This window comes from Euwallacea fornicatus, chromosome 24 (genome assembly GCF_040115645.1).
Source record: "Euwallacea fornicatus isolate EFF26 chromosome 24, ASM4011564v1, whole genome shotgun sequence".
Taxonomy (NCBI): Eukaryota; Metazoa; Arthropoda; class Insecta; order Coleoptera; family Curculionidae; genus Euwallacea; species Euwallacea fornicatus.
Genome location: NC_089564.1, coordinates 1,352,460 through 1,366,600, shown reverse-complemented (window position 1 = coordinate 1,366,600; position 14,141 = coordinate 1,352,460). Strand labels below are relative to the sequence as shown.

The window sequence follows — 14,141 nt, the reverse complement described above, 5'->3', positions numbered from 1 at the left end:
GAATAGGTGGGCCTAGAGCTTTCGTCGCTAACTTCACGTAAGTGACCCTTTTCATCATTATTAAAAACTTACAAATCTCTACGATTTTATATCAGAAATTATTTTTCCTGTTTGGGCCTTTTCAGGAGTTTGGGGCTTACGCTACTCTCTAACTATATACAATGGTTTTCAAGTGTCAGAGTGACGCATTTTTAAAAGAGGTGGGTAAAGTTCTTAACTCCCATACAATCCTCAATTGGTATATCAGTTCGAATATGAAAATGAATTATTCTAGGGATCTAAAAAAATCTGAACACTTGGTAACACCGGACTTAAACTTTTTCGCTTGTTGGCAAATGAGATATAAATTGGAGGAGCATTACGTAAGAAACTTAAAACATACAGATACATTGGTCAATTTATAGATACAAAACTTAGCATAATCTAATACAAAACACCACAAAGTCTCCTCTCGTGTTATGCTATGCTGTGCAACTTGTATCGAGCCAATCAATCCCTTTTCCATGGTAAAATAGAAATATATAACAAACACTACTTACAGAATAGAAAAAAAAACATATTGGTATGCATAGATAAATGTGATCCAAACTGAAAACAATATAAAAGGATATAAGCTTAAAATACTAAATAAAGAATATTTAATATATTCAGTATCCACATATTAAATGGATCTTATTATCTTTGATATCTGACATTTTGCCCCCTGTATAAAATACCAAGAATGCTCAACTTTCTAAGATTATATATTTAATGTTCTTTGAAGAATCATAATTTCTTAGTGCATCTCTGCCAGAATAAAAAAATCAAATTATTGATGGGAAACACAAGTAAGTCCTGCATTGTGTTATTTACGTTTTCCCTATATTTTTAACTGTGATAATATACTATGTGATAAGCAGTAAGCTAGTGAACATTTGTAAATAACAAGAAGATACTTACCATGATGGAAGTTTTAAATATGGGAAAAGATTTGAACAATACATATAACTATATTGCTAACAAGCCAAGACAAACGTCAAACTTAAATCTTCTAAAAGTTATTTACATGAAAAGAATTTTTAAATATATATACTAAAATCGCAGATTTCTCTATTATGTCAAGTGCTTTATTTAAAGCAGAGTTTTGTTGTTGCATATTCACAATTTTCCTTTTCTGAGATCCCAAAACTAATTAAGTAATAGTAAAAAATTAACGCTGAAGATGCTGTTCGAAATGGCTCCAATTTTCTCTTACGCATAATCGTCTTTAATTTCGCCCAAAGTTAGTCTGTTCCATTGGGCGATTAAATACATTTTTTATAATTGCGCATCGTTATTGATGCGGTTCCATAAATTCTCCTTACTTTGCATCTGCGTTGAATATGCGAACTTCATAAATTCTTCAAAGGATAAAGTCACATTAATGTAAATCTGGTGATTGCGGTGGCCGCCGTTGTTGAAAGCGTTTAGAAATTCCCGGATATTCATATTTTAGTGTGCTGGGGCGCATCATACAAACCTTATTCTGGTGCAATTGTATTCATTTTGTATCATATTGTGTATTTATTTCCGGTGCAATTGTAAAGGTAAATGTTTTAATACTTCAGGGGGAAAGTTTTATAAGAAAAAAAAATTGCGTCATTCAAGAAGTTTAATAAATTAGCCGAATCGTGATTCGTGATTTTTTATAAAGATTTATAATCCCTCCCCGTGTAAGAAACAACCTTGTGAAAATGTTATGGGTGCCACAGATTTTATCCTAAAACCCTACAAACGGTGGGTAATGGAGTACCAAATTTTTTAGATATTTTTTGGGTGCTGGATTGGGGTTCATTTTTAATACTGTCTAAACATCCTCCTCATCTCGTGTGTTCGTTGTGTAAACACGACCTTCAGCATTGCTTCGGGAGAATCTAGTATTTGGTAATTCACGCATTTTAAAACTTCGTTATACTCCAAAGCAAATGCTATACTCAAATCTCTTATTATTTTTTGGTTGTTAAGAAACCTCTTTGATATTGAACAATTTATTCTATCCAGCTTCATAAGGCGGAAGACTACTTACTTTTTAGCCAAAGTGTATAAAATATGTATTACTGATATTTGAATAAGTTACTAATTCATTAAGATTTTGTTTTATAGTTTTCGTCGAAAGTTATTACCTGTGAAAAAATACAACAAAATCACGACAAACCTAATATAGAGTATCCAGAACTGTTCGAAGTAATTTTAGAAGATACGATACTATTTCCAGAAGGCGGAGGACAGGTAATTCAATTTAAGCCAAAATACAAATACCATTAGAGACACTATAAGAGTTCGTGGCAGAAATCGAGCGATTAGTAATGTCAACATATCCAAAAGTCTCGGAAGAATTTTTAGCGATTTGTTCAAAACGGAATAAATAGTTCAGAATTTATTTCAAGTTGGAAATTTTCGCAATATTTATAATAACATATTCCAGCCTTGTGATTATGGTTCACTCAACGAAATCCCAGTTATCAAAGTTATTCGAAGAGCTGATAAAGCTATACATATCACCAATCATTCGTTCTCGGAAGGAGAGGAAGTTAGACAAAAAATTAACTGGGAGCGACGTTTTGATCACATGCAACAACATTCTGGCCAGCATTTGGTCACTGCGGTCATTGATAGAGAGTTTAAATATTCTACTGTTAGCTGGTGGTTGGGGGAAGAAGTGTCTTACATTGAATTAGGTAAAAAAATCACTCTGAACGCTAAGATAGACTCGCAAAATTCTAAAATATTTAATTTATATTGGCAAATTATGGTTCAGGTAATTCTCCATGTTTATATTACAGTTTGTTATTTATTAATTTTCCAGATACGCCTAAAATTACCGACGAGGAAATTCGGGAGGCTGAAAATAAAATAAATAGCCTTATTCGAGATGGGAAAAGGGTATCTGTTGAAGTGTACACTGAAGGCACGTCCGAGGAGGAATTAAAACAGGTAACCGTAAACATGAAATCGTGCGGTAGAGTAACATAAACTTTAAGTTTATTTTAATACCACCCTTCAGGTTCGAGCTAGAGGCCTTCCAGAGGACCATAAAGGTGATATTCGAGTTATCAATATCGAGGATTTGGAGAGAAACATGTGCTGCGGCACTCACGTAACTAATTTAAGTCAGTTACAAGTGGTTAAACTGTTGCACAGCGAGAAAAGCAAAAGAAAAGATAAAACTTTTCTTTATTTCTTGGTAGGCAATAGAATACTTAACAGATTGACGGGATGCATTGAGAGAGAGCAGAAATTAACTGCACTACTTAAGTGAGTTCTCCAAGTAGAAAAATAGTATTGAACTCACGGATTTAATTTTAGGAGCAACCCTGTACAACACCCAGAACTTGCAGATAAACTTCAAAAAACTGTGAAAATTCTGAATAAGAATGTCCAGGGTGTACTTAAAGATTTGGCTTTTTTACAGGTATGCACTTACACGGTACAATTTATAAATTTTAGATTTGAATATTAACGAAATTATGGGAAAATCTTTTTACTAATAGATTGACAAAACACGTTTTGAATAATCTATATAGGGCGTTTCATAATATTGTTGAAGATTTACAGAATTCAGATACATTTCACATATGAAGCGAAAACAGCCACGTGTTCATATAAACTTTTTTATTAAAATTATTCACAGTTTCACCCCTAGAATTTTCGACATACCATTATGAAAGACCCTGTATTTTACATATTCTTCCCTCCAAACAAATATTTTTTTCCGGTATGAATAATCGACAGTGACTGAATTGGACAAATAGGTCATGTTAAAAATGTACTGCGTTCTTTAATCTTAGTAATTATTTATATGAAACAAAAAGGCACCTTTCCGTGCATCTTAGCCGAGATTTTAAATTAATTGGAATACCATAGATCGTCCAATCAATTCTTGTCAATAGACATAAATTACGCCTGAATTGAAAGATATGCATCTTGATTTTGGTAGATATAAACTTTGAGATTGCGGAACTTTTTAACTAACTAAACGTTCAACTGCTTTTTATAAAGAGAGCAATTTCCAATAGACTCGTCCGTGAAAGATTATTTCTTTCAAAAATTAGATTAAAAATTTCCACAACGTTACACCACTGTTTTGTTAATGAATCTAAAAAAATGACCGAAAAAGTCTATACAAAATGAGTTTAAAGTTATATTAACTTGTAAAATAGACGGTTCCAATTAATATCGAATTTTATTCATAATATATTTTAGGCTAAGAATTTAAACGATACACTACCAGTCCCTGCATTTTTTTCTCTACATAGGAAAGAAGCGGAGCCTGATTTTATGAACACGTTTATTCGGGAATTAGGAGACAAGGGGAAAGATATATTCCTATTCTTGTCCACTGGAGATGAAAAACTTAGTGGGAATATTGTTTTGTATGGTCCTGAAAAAATTGTAGCCGATCTCGGACCGAAGTAAAAAAAGATTCATTCAGAGAAATCATCTTATTTATTTACTTTTTTTTTTGCAGAATTTCTGAACTTTTAGAAGGTAAAGGCGCAGGTAAAGGCAATAAGTTCCAAGCCAAAGTTATGAAGATGGCTAATAGATCTAAAGCAGAAGCAATAATTAAAGATTATTTTAAGAATTAAAATTGTTATATTCAGTTCAAAAAGCATTTGTATTGTTAAGAGTATTATATGCAATTAATAAAGAATTATTACTGCATAGACGATTTTTTTTTACCTTATTAATCATTCTTACGTTTTCATCTCTTTGGCGAATAAGAGTGACGGATTCTGTCGTTACTGTACAATTTATTAATCGTCAGTGTCAAATTTGCAATTAAAATTAAATCAAAGTCAATACCCCATTTCAAAACAATAATAGATACAAACCTAGTGAAATATGAGATGAAAAAATAATTGAAAAATTTATAATTTAATAGAATATTTTGTATTACCACACTACCCCCATAAATGTATAATTTTTCTCTGTAATCCTCTCTGTGTCCATATTAGCTTTTCTTATATTAAATAATGTATCTTTTCGTACTAGCCAGGAAATTAAAATAAAAGACACTCATTGGATGCAAATTGGGTTTATTACAAATAATTCATTAAATTTTTATTTGAACAGTTTAAATTTCTGTGGATTACAAAAAAGTGAAGCAGTTTACTTAGCTGTACTGGTGGCACTGTACTAGTGTCATTAGTACACAGCTAAGTAAACCACACAGGGACCGATCTGCTATTTTATTTTTTCTTGGAAAATAGAACCTGTAACAAAAAACAAAGTCAAAAATTTTGTCTAAAATAAAACCAAAATATATTTCTATTAAGTATTTAGGTATGTACATTGTCTTCCCCTAAAAACTATATATACTTCATGTGTTTCTATTTAAGTTTTTAGAAACAATACTAAATGATAATAAAGTCACGAATCTAATGGAATTAGAGAAGTGTCCATATCTTTTTCATAATTTGATATTTATCTGGAAATAATAGAAACTCACATAAAGTATATCCACTTATGGAAAAATAAAGGATATTCCTAGATATTTTTGTAATAATGTACACAGACAACATAAAATATTAAATAAATAGAGAACAGTAACAGGTATGGAAAAATACAAGAGGAAAAATTTTTAAATTGCACAAAGAATTCAAACTCCAAGACAGATGTTTAGTTTCTGTCAATGGAAAAAATTTGGGGCAACACAATGGGTTCCAATTCTGAAAAGAATTATCCTGCACATTTCTACAACAAATTTTGGAAACCAATAAATGCAATATATATATTTTTTAACCTGAAACTTTAACCACCTCTATTCTCAATACAGAAAGACATTCTGAATATAGTTTATGCAACTGCTGGCGAAAGCAAATGCATAATATTAATATTAACTGAAATTTCAAAGACATAAGACATGTTCAAACGTGAATTGAGTTGAGTCAAAGCTGCATGTTTATAAAATAGTGTTGGACTTCAAAATATTATTCAATTTGAATAAAAACGGCTTATACAAGGATTATAAAGGTCCTGCATATATTTCTAATGTTTAACTAAGGTTTTATTTTATAAAATCGACTTTAAATTTTTTGTAGATATAACAAACACTCTAATACAGAATACAAAAAAGAAATTTCGTGGTTTTTGTTAGCTTCCATACCATATTTAATATATTGCTCAATTTCATATTTTTTGTATGGCCCTAGAATTTGTAGAAAGTACCTACTAACTGTAATATACAATTTGCATGTCAAATCCTTTACCTTAGAATTTATCTTAATCTCCTAGCTTCACGTTCGGACTCTAACAAAGTCAGGATATCTCCTTCTCGTACGGGTCCCTTCACGTTTCTGATGATTTGTCGGTTCTGTTCACCAATGAACTCAACTTTGACTTGGGTACATTGTCCCTGGGATCCAGTACGTCCTAAGACTTTAATAACACGGGCCAAAACAACGGGTTTATCCATTTTTTCGAAGTTTTACAAGAGACACCAGACGAGACACGTGCGCAAACAGGAAACCTGGCTAAAAGAGGTTATAGCAGAGGAAAATCTAACTTCACTGTTTCACTTTTAAGGTGAAGGATTTTGATGTTTGACAGAAGTTTCGGTTGAATCAGAATCGTATAGCTAAAATAACTGTTCTTCACATTTATTTAACATGCATTGAAAAGAGAAAAAATATATTGTAGTATGTCTCTTTACCGACAGAGGTGTCGTCTTCCCTTTTGTATATTAAATTGTAATGATCGAGTTTAACAGAATCAACAGTTGTGCAACTGCTGGGATTTTCAATTGCTGCAGAATAACACGTGTCACATTATGACAGATGGCTCACACCGTATATATGGCCCTAAATTATTTAAATATATATATATATATATATATATAATATTATATAAAAGTAATATATATATATATATATTACTTTTATATAGGCGGTGTTTTTTCAATATATGAGCAGCACCTTTCACAATCGTTTAAACAATCGCGAAAAACTGGTATCAAACTTTCAATTGAGAAAGGAAAAAAAGGAAAAATCCTTTCTTAAATATTTTAATCAAAAAAATGCATGAGACACATAAGAAACGTTCAAACAGTCTGTAATGAGGCGACATTAAAATAGATCTATCATAAACCTTTTTATATCATACACAGCAGTTATATCAATCCAAAACGAATAGGAAATAAGTTCAATGTCAGAACGGAAAAAACCAGGTTCAAAACTTTCAAAAATAAAACCACAAAACGATAATAAACACATAAAAAATCCCATACATCAAGTTCTTTGCGAAAGCGAGAAATTTCATATAGGCGAAATCTCTAAACCATCAACAAAAAGAATTAAAAAACATCATAACCATATTATAAACATGGTTAAATAATAAAATGGAACAATATTTGCATCATTACTAAGGAATCGTTATCAAAGAATATTGAATAAACAAAAATTCACTTATTTCTTTAATAAAAATCGCGGTGACACCTTTAATGAATGCTTGGTTATCTGTGTTAGAGCAAGAGGTTAATAAATACCATGAAGAGTATTCATTAACACAGAAAATTAAATTTCATTTAAAAAAAGTTTAATCACTAACCAGTCAAATCAACCATTTAAAGTAACCATATGATTAAATTTAAAAAACCTGACATTCCGTAGCGATTAAGCTGAGAAATTTAAGTATTTCACACATTTTAAATTTTAACCTCTCTGTTTATTTTCTCTTTTCTGTTCATATTTTTTAGATTCCTAAGACAATAACAAAATTATCACCCAAATAATGTCTTACTAAAAGTTATTCTTGGTTAATTTCAACTAAGAAAAGTGTATAATTCGCTGACGGTTTATGGCCAATACTCACGTTTATGTGTTAAGGAAAAACTTTGTTGCTGGTTACATAATATACTATTCCACATGTGAGTTAAAAACCGGTGACACTCTCGTTAAATTTTTTCGGCGGAAGGCAAACACACTAGTTTAAGTGGGTACTGTGCAGTACTATCTAATAAGAGATATGTGCTTATTACGTACCTACAACGTACAAGACACCACCTTTGTAGTTGGACAGGGTTAAACGCCAAAAATATACATTGAAATGTAAAAAAAAATACAATTATTTAACATGTGTATCAATAAAACACAATATGAAATCCCTATTTAACTTCTATTCATCCTATTTCCCCAACCCCTTCTATGTTCATCCCTATATTCATCTCTTGCCTTCAATCTCTCAAGATATTCTGCATCATCCTCTTCAATTTTTTTTTCAAGATCTTCTGCTTCCTTATCTTCATCATTTAAATTGATGCCAGCCAATGAAGCTTGTTGCAAGTTCATTGGACTGTTACTTGGTTTTGGTTTACTAGGGTCTGGGAACAAGCCATCAGCTATCTGCAAAATAATTAATTAATTTACTATAACAATTTCAATTATCACGGAAATACTGTGATTAATGCAAACTAAGAACTATAAATTAAAAAGTATATAATGTTTGAAAAAACTGTTGAATATTGTTTTAAAAAATAATTGAGAAATAGCACTAAGAATACAAATCCTTTTTATGTCCAACAAATGTAACTGCTCCTTAATAATTACAAACTAACCTTTTTTTCATAAAATTCATCAACAGTCATTGTGGGTAAAGATGGGTAGCCAGCTCCATAAACTGCTTTTTGAATTTTATCTTTTGTGATAATAATAGGCTTCAATGGAGGTGGAGGTTGTCTTTTTGGTTTGGGCAGTCCTTCTTGCTTAATTTTGGCCATGTGCTCCAACAAGGGTTTTTCCATTTTAATGCTTTCAAGGTCGTCAACCACATCATGAATAAATACTTTTAACATTGTCAAGAAATACTGACGTTTTATGTCTTCATCAGCATGTTCATTTTCAACATTTTTCTTTAAACTTTCAAGATGATTTTTCAGTTCTTTGTGTTGCTTGTATTTTTGAATTTTAGTTGCCCGTGTATTGACTGCATAGGCAAGTTCCTCAAATTCAGTTTTAAATGTATTGCTTTTTTCTTGTTGTCCCTCATCAGCCATCTCAAACTTAAAAAAAATAATATGAATTTAAATTTACTGCCTCTACAAGATTTTTCTTAAACATGCCATATAAATTTAAGGGGACATTCCTTGGAACAAAATAATAAAGATCTCAATAATCAAATATCTACCAGTCATAAACTTGGTGACTCAATACTGCTTATTGTTAACATACTTTTAAATAAATTAGAATCTATGCTTTTATGTGCAATCCACCTTAAAATACATTTTTCTAACTATTCCTGAACTTCTGTTCATAAACTGGGGACACCCTGTATAAGTAGTGTATTTTTGAAATCTAGTTCTAATTATTCTAAAGGCGAAGTTGACAAAAATTCCAGCTTGCACATGATGATTGAGTTAATCCCAGTAACTTTCCAAAAAGGCCTAAAAGAATGGCACTACTCTAATACTAACCAATATACATAAGACTAGTTATATTTAACATTCACAACCTACCTTATAATTACTTAATTTATAGTCATTGGTCCTGTGTAAAAAATCTTTTAAGTAAATTTCAGCAACATCAAGAATTTCTTTTCGGTCTCGAGAGGTAAGTTTTGCTGTTAAGAAACCAAGTAAGGCTGGAAGCAACAAGTACTGAATATTGTTAGTTGCAAGTTCTTCCAATTCTTCGTTTTTGCTGAAAATATCGGCAAGGGATACTAAACGGGTGGCTTGTTCTAAATTGGCAATTGCTTTCTTCACATCCATTTGTACCTCTGGACTGTTCATTGGTTCATTCGTATTTGAAACTTTGTTGAATAACTCCAAACCTTCGTGGAAAACGGAATAAAGGGTTTGAGAGAGGTCCTCTTCCTTGGATTCAGCCATAATTTTATTCTTTTAGTAAACGTTCAATTCGAATTTATAAAACTTTTTTTTTAATTTTGTTTAGGGGTTTTCTGAAAGACAATTCTAACATAGCTGGTTTCATTTTATTAGAACATATGAGAATGAGAATGACACACTTTCGACGTTGATTGGTCAAAATACTTCAATTGTCAATGTCATAGGACATAAACCAATTTTCAGAATTTTGACTTAAAAAATCGTTTTACCTGCAAAACATGTAAAAAATGTAAATAACCTATTAATATTACTAATTGACATGGTTAATATTAAGGATACCTTCAACAGTCTGAGTAACATTTTAAAAAGCTGAGCAGTAGTCCATCTAGGACTATTTTTATTTATAAGGGAAATTTCATCAAGAGAATTTCCTGTAACTGCTAAACTTGTCATTTAACTCACTTATTGATGCTTAGCTGTCACATTTATCAGTGTTTTGACGTTCAAAATGAGTTGTAAGTGTGTATTTAGAGGAGTCAAATACCATACGGATCACTTATTATTTATATTTTCGGACAGATGACAATTTAAAAAATTTACTCAGGAATATTTAGGTTGTTATTCAATTTACATTGTTACCTTTACAAATATTGAATCCGAAGGCTTAAACTCCAAATGACATCGTGCAATTTGTTCTATATTTTGAATGATCTGGCAACCTCGCAAGGGTATCGAATAATAGATATTTACTATTGACAGTTGTTTTTTCAGATAATTCGGCGTTTCGCGTTTGACAGACGTAAACAAAAGTATGAAAACTTATAATTAATTCGTGATTGTGAATAAGTTAACTCCGTCTCGCAGGCATTTAAGAGCGTATTTCGAAAATTATTATTAGTTGGAAATTATGCGACAGTACGGAATAAAATAATGTACGATGCATGGTCCATTAGGTATTGTTACAGTACTTATTCACAGTTTACAGGCTTCGCTTTTCATTTTCCCACATTGGGGCAGGATAACAATTTTTATGCAATACTTCACTGATAATAACACTTTTTCGAATTTAGCTGCAATATACTTATTTTCATAGCAGGCATGCTGCTGCATAAGTGGAACTTCAAAGCAGGGTTTAGACATGACATGCATAATTTAACTGCCTTTAACAAGGGTTTAGTGTGGAGACCCCTTAACCAATTTTTTACCAATTTAAATTATGATTATTAGCTTATAAAATGATTTATTGGCCTTATTCGGGACGAATTTCAGCCAGATCCAAGTGGGTTTAGCTCAAATGTTGAACTTGGAGCATGGCTGACTGCAGTTTTTTAGCAATAAATTTTTAGTTTGTAAATTTGTGGTTCCTGTATATATGTGGTACTAGCAAGTATAATCAGTACCTACTAATTCATGAAAAGCCTGATGACAGTAGTGAAACACAAACTAATATGTAGATAAATGTTTTGAGTATTATCAAGTATTTTTTTAGTTTTTTTATTAATTAGTACTTAACTTACTAAAAAAGTTTTTTTTTGGAGGCAAAAAACATACAATTTCATCTGCATAAAGTTTTTCTCTGAAGATACTGATTGAAGTTACTATTCTGCATAACCAAACTTGTCTGTGATCTATTTTACTTTACTCCATTTTTTAACAGTTGTTTTATGCTTGCTCTTCTTTTAACTCAATTTTTACTAATTTCTCAACATTTTACAAAAACGGCGTTGCACAATTTTTGCACTGAGTCTTTTTATGATAAAATTTTTAATATTTTCTTTATTTTTATGATAAAAAGATTCAGAAAAGGTGGCACTTTACAGGCACTTCAAAAGTTACGACTCTACACTTGCTAAAACATGTGTACTAGTTAAACTGGCATCAATCAGTCATGCATGTATAAACCCAAACAGCAGAGTTTTGAGGTATTTTGCTTTTTTTATTTGAGGTATTGCAAGGCATTTTAGTGTAAATATTTTTATCAGCCATCTGAATGGTGTGTAAAGAACAGTTTGTATAAACAACACTTTTTACACAAAAAAGGATTCATACCTGGTTGTAGTTTAAAGCAGATATTTATTATTATTCTAAAACTGAATATGCAGTCTTTAAACGGGGATAAGAAATTTACCTGCTAAATTCGACGGTTTTAAATTTAATAGGATGAATTAGTACATAATTGACCTTATTATAAAAAAAGGAAGTATTTGGAGTGACAAGGTATAGAACCATAAAAATTTTTGGTGTACTTTCAAAAATCTCTATTATTTCTCAAAAAACTAAAAAACACTAAACCTAGACTTCTACCGTATGTTCCCGAATCAATAAACCGTATTGTCAAAAGTAAAAAATTCTTGATTCATTTATTCGGATTTAATATTGCTTCGTTAGAGCCTAATTTTTACAATAATTTCCATTATAAAAAATGGAATATTTGTCAGAAATATTTAAAAAAAAACAGTTTTTCTGTTTAATTATGTCTTTTAAATGTTTATAATCCACATTTAGGCTCTAACACTATATTTCAAAATGCTTGACCGACTTTTCTACCTTACATATTCTTTTATCTTTATTCAGGTACTTTGCTAAACTTTTCTTCTAGGTATATTCTGGAAAAAGTGGTAAAGTTTACAGAGGATTTTGAAGACGGAAGTTCTTTGTAAATTTCTGATACATACTTTACTTTTCAAAATTGAAATCATGGTGGAGATTCGTTTTTTTCTAACCAACAAAAAATACAAAAAATCGTCAAAAAAATCACGAGGTATCCACCTTGGCTATTAAATACCATTATTGGAGGGCTTTGAAATTAGTCTTTTGGCGACGCTGCCATAATTAGCAGTAAACTAACCTGAACAGTTTGTCATGATATTTTTTGCCACTTTTGTGTAACATAGACTAAAAATGTTACATTAATCATCAATCCACGTTACTGGTTTTATAACCCGTAACCTTTGCAGTGTCTATTCATCTCATTGACTCAGTCACGGTATTCCCACGATTTTTATAAGAAAGGTTAGGTAGGAAAAGTTAGATAACTTATAAGAAAGTGTGAATCTTTAGGAAAACTTTCTGTAATTTCTCTTGTAGCGTAAAAGACTGAAAAGCGCCGAATATGTCCTGAAATATCTAATCAACACAATTAAATGTTATGAGAAAGAAAAATTCTAAAATTATCCTAGCTATAATCTTAAGTTACTTTTATTTTTGTATTTCCTGTTTTTTAGACTGTGTGTGAGCTCAAATTCGGAAAAAAAGCAATTTTCTATCAACAAAAAATGTTTTTCATTGCTTACATACAATTTGACTAAGTTTGAATTATATTTTTTAACAAATTTATAGTTGTTTTTCTCAAAAGCTAATGGATAGATTTTGAATCGCCATGCACCATTGACTGTAGGTATGGAAGGTCTCTTATTTGAAGTGTCACTTGACCAATGTTTCAATTTCGAAAAATTGGCTATTTTGCGCTACCTCTGACGTAAGCAACATAAAAGAAATGAACAAATTTCGAAGGACAGAATTTTTTCTCCTATTTACTGGTATTTTTGAATTTTAAAAATAACTATTTGTAAAAAAATTTAAGTTTAGTAAAATTTTGAGCCGCACGGTATAGCGAGTTGCCATGTTTTGAATAATTGGCTTCAAATGTGTTACAATGGAATAAAAAACGAAGCTACAGTTAAAAAAAAAATTAATTTCCCTGCAGCCCAGAAATTTCAAAAATACGGACCTATTTTTATAAGAGCGACCCACCTTGAAATGTGCTTTTTTAACTATTCCTCAAGTTTTGCCTGATAATAAAGTCTGCCCCACTGTGCTTTGCGTCCTTCGTAAAATGCTCGTACTGTAACATATCACCTACTAGACCTGTGACTTAAATAACAACTTTTTTAAATTAGCTGCCGAAGTTTCAAACGCATCTGCAGTCTTTAGTCAGAGAAAACTGGAATTCCAGTGTGCTTGAATTTACGTAGGTAAGTACCTATTTATAATAGCTCTTAATACATTACTTTTTTCACATTCGTCTATAATAGCCCCGGATTAATGCTGAATGTGTACTGCCATTTTGCGTGATATTGCATAGATCCAGACCAAAAATACATGTACAGAGTGGCGCCTTTTCAATTGATTTATGCGGTCTACGCAAAATGGTAATGGATCGATGAAAAGGGGCTGCACATTTTTAGGTGCGACTTTTCAGGAGAAATTTTAACGCATTTCGGGTTTCTTCTACCCCATGTTATTACATCTTTTATAATTATTTTTACTTATTATATTTACTTATTATCTTCAGTTTTATGCCTCGAGCCTAAAACCTGAATTAAAAATTTTGGCTTAT

At 31.1% G+C, this 14,141-nt stretch overlaps 4 protein-coding genes across 14 annotated transcripts in view; 2 read left to right on the top strand and 2 right to left on the bottom strand.

The window, feature by feature from the left end:
* Positions 1–7: 7 nt before the first annotated feature.
* Positions 8–4,683, top strand: LOC136346689 (alanyl-tRNA editing protein Aarsd1). Of its 3 annotated transcripts, XM_066296038.1 has the most exons (9): positions 8–37; positions 126–200; positions 2,122–2,247; positions 2,444–2,696; positions 2,825–2,952; positions 3,023–3,273; positions 3,325–3,430; positions 4,222–4,430; positions 4,487–4,683. In XM_066296038.1, exons 2-9 carry the CDS (start codon positions 162–164, stop codon positions 4,605–4,607), a joined length of 1,233 nt encoding a protein of 410 aa, XP_066152135.1. In that variant the 5' UTR covers positions 8–37; positions 126–161; the 3' UTR covers positions 4,608–4,683. The 3 variants fall into 3 exon arrangements, with proteins under 3 accessions (XP_066152135.1, XP_066152134.1, XP_066152137.1); XM_066296037.1 differs by lacking the exon at positions 8–37 and having other exon boundaries at positions 46–200; XM_066296040.1 differs by lacking the exons at positions 8–37; positions 2,122–2,247 and having other exon boundaries at positions 46–200.
* A 357-nt stretch (positions 4,684–5,040) lies between these two features.
* Positions 5,041–6,521, bottom strand: RpS28b (Ribosomal protein S28b). Its single transcript, XM_066296342.1, has 2 exons — positions 6,231–6,521; positions 5,041–5,234 (listed from the first exon to the last, which is right to left on the bottom strand). Exon 1 carries the CDS (start codon positions 6,434–6,436, stop codon positions 6,239–6,241), a length of 198 nt encoding a protein of 65 aa, XP_066152439.1. The 5' UTR covers positions 6,437–6,521; the 3' UTR covers positions 5,041–5,234; positions 6,231–6,238.
* Positions 6,522–7,008: 487 nt separating this feature from the next.
* Positions 7,009–9,971, bottom strand: Tap42 (immunoglobulin binding protein Tap42). The gene is made up of 3 exons (XM_066296341.1): positions 9,470–9,971; positions 8,573–9,016; positions 7,009–8,360 (listed from the first exon to the last, which is right to left on the bottom strand). The coding sequence occupies exons 1-3, from the start codon at positions 9,842–9,844 to the stop codon at positions 8,127–8,129; spliced, it is 1,053 nt and encodes a 350-aa protein (XP_066152438.1). The 5' UTR covers positions 9,845–9,971; the 3' UTR covers positions 7,009–8,126.
* A 607-nt stretch (positions 9,972–10,578) lies between these two features.
* Positions 10,579–14,141, top strand: part of RalGPS (Ral GEF with PH domain and SH3 binding motif) — a 39,129-nt gene continuing 35,566 nt past the window's right edge. For 3 of the 9 annotated variants that reach the window (XM_066296338.1, XM_066296335.1, XM_066296329.1), the window contains exons 1-2: positions 10,579–10,755; positions 13,702–13,776. The gene's annotated coding sequence lies outside the window, so the exon portion shown is untranslated. Of the gene's footprint in view, positions 10,756–13,508; positions 13,777–14,141 lie in introns of all 9 variants that reach the window. The other 6 variants (XM_066296339.1, XM_066296331.1, XM_066296330.1 and 3 more) reach the window with 5 other exon arrangements.

Bases quoted from the DNA above. Each gene is read 5' to 3' on its own strand.
- RpS28b (XM_066296342.1), bottom strand. From the start codon at position 6,436: ATGGATAAACCCGTTGTTTTGGCCCGTGTTATTAAAGTCTTAGGACGT.
- LOC136346689 (XM_066296038.1), top strand. From the start codon at position 162: ATGGTTTTCAAGTGTCAGAGTGACGCATTTTTAAAAGAG. The intron at 2,953-3,022 runs GTAACCGTAAAC...ACCACCCTTCAG, and splicing joins CCGAGGAGGAATTAAAACAG to GTTCGAGCTAGAGGCCTTCC. The intron at 4,431-4,486 runs GTAAAAAAAGAT...TTTTTTTTGCAG, and splicing joins GTAGCCGATCTCGGACCGAA to AATTTCTGAACTTTTAGAAG.
- Tap42 (XM_066296341.1), bottom strand. From the start codon at position 9,844: ATGGCTGAATCCAAGGAAGAGGACCTCTCTCAAACCCTTTATTCCGTT. The intron at 9,017-9,469 runs GTAGGTTGTGAA...ATTTTTTTTAAG, and splicing joins ATAAATTAAGTAATTATAAG to TTTGAGATGGCTGATGAGGG. The intron at 8,361-8,572 runs GTTAGTTTGTAA...ATTATTTTGCAG, and splicing joins ATGAATTTTATGAAAAAAAG to ATAGCTGATGGCTTGTTCCC.